Source organism: Cryptomeria japonica, chromosome 5 (genome assembly GCF_030272615.1).
Source record: "Cryptomeria japonica chromosome 5, Sugi_1.0, whole genome shotgun sequence".
Classification (NCBI taxonomy): domain Eukaryota; kingdom Viridiplantae; phylum Streptophyta; class Pinopsida; order Cupressales; family Cupressaceae; genus Cryptomeria; species Cryptomeria japonica.
Genome location: NC_081409.1, coordinates 547,230,669 through 547,239,799, shown reverse-complemented (window position 1 = coordinate 547,239,799; position 9,131 = coordinate 547,230,669). Strand labels below are relative to the sequence as shown.

Here is a 9,131-nt window from a genome sequence, read left to right as displayed (position 1 = left end):
CAATTAAGCATAAACAATAATCATAGAATAAATACCATCCACATGACACCAAGATTTGTATGTGGAAAACCCAATTAAGGGAAAAAACACGGTGGTAATCCTACCCACAGTCGAATAATACTTTTGCAGTAAGTATGTGAATTACAATTGAGGGGCCTGCCCTTGTAGGAAGGCCAACAACCTAGAGCGCACTGCTAATCACAAAAGGAGTCTCACTGACTACATAGAAATCCAGACTGCAATCCAAAGAAGTGGTGAACTGCAAAAGATAGCATCTTTTATGCCTGAGTATAGTTTCAGTTAAGCTCAATACCAGAGGACTAAATCCTCTTACATAAACCCAATTCGATCTCCAATGATCGACCAAATCCTCTGCCTGAATGATATTACATTATTCGCACATTACATCCCTTGACCATGACCTCTAACATAACCATGATGATCTACAATGAGATCTTACATTTATATATACAAACCCTCAACCATGAACAATTAGGTCGGCCACCAGATAATAAACTAATTACACAATTACAAACCATGTCGGCCTTAGACCAAACATATAATGTCCAACACATAAGACATCCCAGAAACGTATCGAGAGGTCCAATCCACATGCTTCATTAAATCTAGTCCATAACCTAGATCAACCGGGACCCAATATAGGTCCACACGCTACAACAATGATCTCCATCCGCCAAGTCTCGAACATGATCACCATCAGCATCTTGAAACTCCACTAGAAGCTGCACCAACACCACTTATGCAATTCATCAAAGATCTTCATCAAAAGCTCTATCAATGAAACCCTCGCTGAAACCAGAAACCAAGCTTCTAAGCAAACAGGATAGCATCCGATCACCAAACCAAAACCAACTTACTGAATATGAGCATGAGTATCATGAACAATCCAATTCCATCACCAAACTATATTGGAGCCTACCGAATCATGCCGAATCCAAATCAACCAATCAACTAGAAACCACTCAACCTACTAGGACTAGAAGGGTGTTGGTAAAGCATTCAAACAGCTAGTGTTGGCATCAATGACAAAAGATCAATGCAACACATAATCAATTCCACCAAATGGCCAACACACAGTTGTTTGGACTTTCTTCAATCAATTTGGCATATCATGATTTAGACATGTGGACAGTTGAGTAGTCTTCCATGGCACACATCATGAGACTATTCCTTCCATCTCCTTTTATGGAGTTTTTTCTGCCTTGGCCATTGGATTTGTTTCTTTCCATGGGGAGGAAAGTGGTTTCTCACTCTTGTATATTCATCAGCATTCGTCCTCGAGCCTTTATCTTTGACATTGTAGATTTTCTCTTGCATAGGAGATTCATCATCTCTTCCTTTCTCTCCTATGGGGGATATTGATTGTACTTATGTGACTGATTCAATACTTGGGGGGGGACATATTGGGTCCTTCATGCTTAGTCACGTGTACCTTTTTTCATTTCTTTTATCTCTTTTAGAGATGGGTTTTATCCCACTAGTTTTTTCTCATTTTCTTTGTTTGCAAGAGATTTGCATGGGTTTGTAAATGGGTACCTAATTAGGCCTTTGTTATTGGGACCCATCCATACTTTCATTTTGCATTCATCATTAGATTTTTAGCTTCTCCCTAAGTTAATCTTGAGAGGGGGTGTTGGAATAATTATGATATTATCTAATTAATTCTATAATTAGGTCCTTATTACTTTATTAACTTAAGCTAAACCTAGATGATTTTTATCTTTTATTAGATTAGGCTAATAATAGTTTCACTTTGTTTAACTAATTTTTAGTTCTTTTGAGTTGATTTTAGTTTCCTAATTTTAGATTAGGTTTCTCTTGCTTTCTATAAAAGAAAGTCCTTATTCAGTGTAATCTATCTGATTCATTTATAGGTTAATATACATATAAGATTCCTCTTTGGATCAATCTCTCGCAAGGTTTTATAGCATTAATCGCGACTTCTTCTCTTTAGATGCGATGGTTGTTTTGCTTGCATGTGATTCATGGGCTTGTGGTGTTGAACAAATAACTCCAACTTAGATATCTTTAATACCATGGTGAATTAGGACCAACAATTTTGCACATAAGTTTAGATTTAGGAATATTGAATGCAGGTATTAGAAAGTGTTCCACCAAGAACTCACATTGTTGTATATTATGAGACATATCAAGTAGAGACCCCATGGTAGCCATGATATTTTATACTTTATTGTTGACTATAGGAGTCCATTCAAACACAATGGATGTAAAGTATTGCTTGAAGCTATCGACCATTCTTTTGTAAGGCATAAGATTTTCATCTTTTGTCAAGTAGTCATCATTGACTTGTCATATGACTAGCTAAGAGTCATGATAGACATGGAGATACTTGATTTTATATTTTATAAATTATTCTAAGTCCTGTGATGAGAGATTCATATTCAACAATGTTATTAGTGCAGGGAAAATTTATTATGTAAGACTTAGGAATACAATCCCCTTGTGGTGTTATGAAAAGAATTCCTTCTCTAGAACCATGTTGTGTGAATGATCCATCAGAATATAGTTTCCATTGAGTTGAAAATACTATCGTGAAAACTAAATCATTGGGAAAATATGACATCAAAGGATTATCTACTGTTGTTGGTGCATTCTTTGGTTCATCTGCTATGACTTGTCCTTTTATTCCCATTCTTTGTATATACTCAATGCCAAACTCACTGAGAATCATAATCCACTTAACCAATCTATGTATGAGTGTTGCTTTGTTGAGAAGATACTTTAGGGGAGCAATCATTTCTATGAGCTTAGTTTGGTGATTAAGCATATAATGTCGAAGCTTTTGGGAAGCAAAATTGACAACATGACACACATGCTCAATGAGTGTATAATTAAGTTCATATCCCACTAAAGTGTGGTTGATGCACAATAAATAATTCTCTTTCCCTAAATTATCATGATGTGCTAAAAGAGCTCCTAATATTGATGATGTAGCTGAGATGTACAAGATCAAAGGTTTTCCCTCAATAGGTGGCATTAGTACTAGTGGCTATAGGGGACAATCCTTTAACTATTGAAAGGCTTCTTGACACTTAGCATCCTATTTGAAGGGGACACTCTTATGAAGCAAATGCTGGAGTAGATGACATTTATCATCTAGCTAAGCAATGAATCTATGAATAGACTATAATTGGCCTTGAAGATTGTGTAGCTAAGCCAGATTAATAGGAGGAGGCATGTCTGTGATGGGATTTACTATTGTCGAATCTATTTCGATGCCTATGTGAGAAGAAATGTATCCAAGGAGTTTTCCTAAAGCCAATCCAAAGACACTTTTTTGGGCTCAATTGGACATTAGATTTTCCCAATCTTGTAAAGATCATAGCTAAAACATCAAGATGGTTTTCTTGTGTGAGCGATTTTCCTAGCTAATCATCAACATGGTCTTCCATAAGTGTATGCATCATGTCATGGTAGATGGTTGTCATAGCTCTTTGATTCGTTGCCCCTCTATTCTTGAGACCAAAGGGCATTACATTCTAGTAATTGTACCCCAAGGACAAGTAAAAGCTATCTTATGTTGATCCTCAGGTGCAATTTCAACTTACCAGAAAACCTTTAGCAAGTGTCACATCTTGTTACAAACTTGGCCATATCTTTAAATAATATTAGCCACCAATAAACCACACTCATAATCTCAAGTGGTTTTTTACATGTAATGCCCACCACACAATCCTTGGTGGCATCCCTTAATAACTTTTACAAAGTACTCATCATCCAAACGTTTTAGGAGAACACCAACAATGTTTCTCCACATTAACTGACTTTCGAGTAGCACATACCTCTGCGCTTCAAGTTTTTATGTTCTCATTTGTGTATCATTAAATTTTAAAAGAAATCTAAGAGTAAAATACTTGAAATTTAAAATTTGCAAACTATAGGCTATATGATGTGGGCATGTCAATAGTAGCAAAACAAACTATAGAGTCAATCAACTTTGACAAAGATATTACAATAAAGTAAATTTGAAGAATATTTTTAAAATTAATGTTAGTTTGTATGCCAAACAAATCAAGTTGATTACTAGGACAATTTAGTTACAATCAAGGCTATAATTTAGTGACTACCCATGTTTGTCATATGAAATTTTCACAATGGTTTTAAATGCATTTCACTTGAGATTTTAAGAAAAATAGAAATTATCAAAAAAAAATTAATTTATGAAAAATTTTATCTTAAAATTATTTGACTATGAAATTCATGTCAATAACCACATTCTATACATCATTTGATATACCGGTGTCTTCTTTTTACAATTTTACATTGTCCATTTTAGCCTTTACTTTGGTTCCACAAAGAGGATGGTTAGAAGGTAACTTGAAACTACATATCGAAACATGCTATATAAAAAATTTGCTTATAATGAGATAGAAGCCCAATGTTCTTTATTTTAAAATAAATAAAAAACACAATAAACAATTTGTTCCTCACATAGGTGATTATTTTAACATCTAGCCCCAACCTTACTCGTCAATCCACTCCCATATAAGAAATCCTTTAAAGCCATGGAGTATTGTGCCTTAAGAGAAAGTTGGATGTATATCTTTCTAGAGAAGATTGCAAAGATGCATAGTATGAATAGGAGTTCAACCATGCAAAAGAAAAACACCAAGGCTCCTAGTGAATAATAATAAAAGGTAGGGAATATAAATGTTGATAGTGGATTGATAGAGTTTTGATTGCGAACTTTAGACACACCGATATTTATGTGGTCATTGATTGTGATCAACATTTATGTGGTCATCGATTGTGATCAACATGATATAGATAATTTCCTCCCAAAACATAAAGAAATCCTTCTCTAAATTTTGAATAAAGCTTTGTATTGATTATCCGGATTTTAATATTAGAAACAATTCCCAGATTTGGTTTCTCGGAAACTCTATAAGAATAAAAGAAATTCATAAATTAAAACTTTATTTATAATAAAATATTACAATCAATTTTATTTTTTTAAATAGTATTGTTTTAAAATCAAACAAATTAAAGAGCATGTATATAGCTGCCAGGGTCAGAATGAGGGATGCTGCATATTTACCAATCCTCAATTCGGGATATTTTATCCGCAAGCTTACTAGTTGTGGGAAAGAAACAGGCGGCCATAATTTTCAAACAAATCAATGTCTCTGCTATGCCAGTGACATCAACACAGTTTCATCAATTCAAATTAAAACAATTTAAACGGCTCTTAAGGAAAAAAAGCAAATTCCTCCAGTTGAAGAACAGAGGCATTAATGGCAACAATTAAATGCCCACCCAAATCCAATGAAATTTATGGGGTGACAGTGGGACTTCACCAGCCCCCTCTTAACTATATTACATACTGCCTGCGCCTTGGTGATCAGGCACCGTTTCGATGGAGGAAATAGATCTCAACGTTAAAGTGGGGAAGCCGTTCCTTGTTCGGCCGGCGGAGGTAACTCAAAGGCGGCCATTTTTTCTGTCCAATTTTGATCAGAATCTGGTTTTTACGGTGGAAACTATCCATTTCTTTGGTTGCAATGGAGAAGAAGATGTCGCACAAACCGTGGAAAGAGCTTTGAGCAAATTGCTGGTTCCATATGATTATATGGCTGGGAGGCTGAAGCTCAATTCTGAACAAGGAAGGCTGGAGATTGACTGTAATGGGGAAGGGGCGCTCTTTGCCTCTGCCTCTTGTGATCTGACAATAGATCAGTTGCCTGATATTGCATATCCCAATCCGGCCTTTGCCCAATTCATATTGCAGGAGTATGGGGTTTCAAGCCTTCAGGACTTGCCCCTCCTGTTTCTGCAGGTCTGCATTTTTTTATTATTTTGATTTGTAATTGCATTTACTTGAAGTGGGTAGTCGTTTGAATTGGTTACGTCCACTGTTTTTTCTCTCGCGTTTGCACTTTGATACTGCTATGCGTTTTCGTTCATATTTGTTTTAAAATTTTATAAAAATGATACTAATAACTTGTTACCAAAGGGCAGAGGAGCCTTTTAAATGATCTCTTCAACCTCTGCAGTTTTGTAGCCCCCAATTACTAGTAGCAACCCCATGGAAGGGCTATTGCTTATCTTAATATTAAGGGGTTCCTGCTAGAGGACACATATATACCACAAAAATAGGCATTGTCGCTGCCTTCAATTAAATCCATTTTCATCTGAAAGTTAAGAGCAACAGTACGTAGTGTTGAATGATGGATTTTTAGGTACGGTTTTGTGCAACTATAGAGGACCAAAAGTGCAGGTTCAACCGATTGAAGCTGTTGTAGAAAACTTTTATTCTCATCCAAATGTATTGTATCAGATCTTTTAAGAAGGTAACGATTATATAACAGATATTTCTATTTCTGTGAAGCTACAATACTGATATTAGGATTCAATTTCATTTTTTTTTTAAAATCAAATTGTTTGATAGTCAGTATTTCATACCAATTCATTTCTCATGGGAAGCATCTATTGTATGTATGTCAAGCATTAATACGAACCCATCCCATCTTATGTTTACATCTCTGAAGTTCAACCATCCCGATATTACTATGACTCAAATATAATTGATCATCTAATTTTCATGCAGACTGAGTAGATATTATAGCCTCCAAACAGAGTTACAGGTTATACTTTACAGCATCCATAAAAATGCAACAGTTACAGTTTGATGTTTAGAATATCGAATGTTTCTGTTACTTGGAGGAAGATACCCCAATTGAAATTAGGGCAAGCCATGACCTACGATAAACCCTGAATGAAAATGTAAGCATTGACAAATGACAAACTGTGTATTGTGCAGGTAACACGATTCAAATGTGGGGGATTCGCATTGGGGCTGGGAACGAACCACGTTCTCCTGGACGGCATCGCAGCATTGGACTTGATGAAAAACCTGGCCGCCATCGCCAAAGGGCAAGGCCTCGCTGTGCAACCAGAAACCGACCGCACCTGTCTCAAGGCCCGAAGCCCTCTCAAAATCACCCACACCCATCTGGAATTCACAAAATCCTCCGAGATCCCTCCCACCATTACCACTCCATTGCCCACCTCCAAGCTGTCCTTCAACCTCTTCCCCATCTCGGCCCAAATGCTGAGCCGGCTGAAGGGTAGTGCCCAGCGGGCGTGCAGCAGCTTTGAAGCCCTGACGGCCCACCTGTGGCGAGCCCACACCGTGGCCCTGGACTCTCCCCCCGACAAAATGTCAACCCTTCTCTTCGCCGTGGACGTCAGGGCAAAGATGATCCCTGCGTTGCCCAAGGGTTTTGCAGGCAATGCTATTTTCCCGGGCTACGCAAGGGCAACAGCCGGGGAATTGCGTGGGGCGGAGCTGTCGTGGTGCGTGCAGCAAGTGCAGGAAGGCATTGCCCGCGTGACTGATGAATACATCCGGTCGGCCATTGATTGGCTGGAGGTGTACAAGGGGGTTTTCTGTGTGGACAGAAGCATTGTGGTTTCGCCCTGGAAGAAGCTTGCCTTTGAAGAGGTCGAGTACCCATGGGGGAAACCCCTCTATTCTGGCCCCATCATTAACAGCTGGATCGACTTTCTGCTCTTGCTGCCCAATGGGAAGGACGATGGCCTCAATGTGTTTATAGCACTGGAGGAACAGCAGATGAACAAGTTTAGGTCATGCTTGTACCACTCCTATTGATTCAACAAGATTGTGTAGACAGAATGAGGGAGTCTATTATTAAACTAAGTTGTTAAAACAGTGAGGTGAACTGGCTCACAGACTTTCTTGATCTCCTGGGTGTTAAAAGTCTTCCCTTCTATTCTACTCTAATTTCTCTACAACCAACCTGTTCAGAATTTCTGATGTCCAAATTATTCCCATATTATTTCCTGCTGTTGCGACATTTGGGAAAGCGATTTGATCCCAAATTATTCCCCACGGACTGATTTCCTAGTTTTCCAACTTCTCAAGTATCAGTTGTTATTGAACGAGAATGTTTATTTTCCTATTTCTTAAGTATGATCTTGGAGCAAATACATTAAAATAATTTAGCTGAGAAAATTGCACGTATATACCATTTTCTATTTAGTTTTGTCTCTGTCTTGATATTGGAGCAAATACATAAAATTAATTTAGTTGAGAAATTTGCATTTATATGTGTCATTTTCTATTTAGTTTAGTATCAATTTTGAGGAATGTCTTGAGACAATACATATTGACAAAGCATAGAATCTCATGTGGAGTTAGACTAAGCTAAGGACCACCTTAGCCTTTCTTATTACCAAGATACCTATTCAAAATTCCACCTTGTTTTTATATGCACATACTTACTCATATTCATTTGATTTGTTTTGTGCTTGTTTTGTGCTTGTTTTGAGGAAATAAATGTCTTGATACATGTACATATTGACAAAGTGTGGAATCTCATGTGAAGTCAAACTAAGGACCACCTTAGCTTTTACTTATACCAAGACACACATATTTACACTATTTAAAATTCCATCTTATTTTTATATGCACATGCTTCATCACATGCATTTGTGCCTATTTTGAGGAAATGTCTTGATACATGTACATATTGACAAAGTGTGGAATCTCATGGAAAGTTAGACTAATGACCACCTTAACCTTTACTTATACCAAAACACACATATTTACACAGACTTAAAATTCCACATTACTTTTATATGCACATGCTTCATCGCATTCATTTTGTACCTATTTTGAGGAAATGTATTGATATATATATAGACAAAGTATGGAATCTCATGGGAAGTTAAACTAATGACCACCTTAGCCTTTAATTATACCAAGACACGCATATTTACACCAACTTAAAATTCCACCCTAGTTTTATATGCACATTGCTTCATCACATTCACTTTGTGCCTATTTTGAGGAAACGTCTTGATACATGTACATATTCGTAGTGCATGGAATCTCGTGTGAAGTTAGAATAAGGACCTTAGCCTTTACTTATACCAATATGCAAATATTTACACCTTAAAATTCCACCTTATTTCTATATGGACATGCTTTGTCACATTCATTTTATTTACATTTATCACTTATTTGTACACCTACCTAAACATAGTCATTATACACATGGCTATGATTGTTTGTCAACTCCATATAATTTTTATGGTTGTGGGGTTGGCATCAAAGTGGTTGTGGA

At 36.9% G+C, this 9,131-nt stretch overlaps 1 protein-coding gene across 1 annotated transcript; it reads left to right on the top strand.

The window, feature by feature from the left end:
* The first annotated feature begins 5,121 nt into the window (after positions 1-5,121).
* LOC131034561 (acyltransferase GLAUCE) lies at positions 5,122-8,023 on the top strand. The gene is made up of 2 exons (XM_057966081.2): positions 5,122-5,818; positions 6,803-8,023. Exons 1-2 carry the CDS (start codon positions 5,399-5,401, stop codon positions 7,652-7,654), a joined length of 1,272 nt encoding a protein of 423 aa, XP_057822064.1. The 5' UTR covers positions 5,122-5,398; the 3' UTR covers positions 7,655-8,023.
* Positions 8,024-9,131: the final 1,108 nt, after the last annotated feature.

What these genes read in the sequence shown, in the direction of transcription:
- LOC131034561 (XM_057966081.2), top strand. Translation starts at nt 5,399, where the DNA reads ATGGAGGAAATAGATCTCAACGTTAAAGTGGGGAAGCCGTTCCTTGTT. An exon ending in TGCCCCTCCTGTTTCTGCAG is followed by an intron (nt 5,819 to 6,802) that starts GTCTGCATTTTT and finishes TGTATTGTGCAG; the next exon opens with GTAACACGATTCAAATGTGG.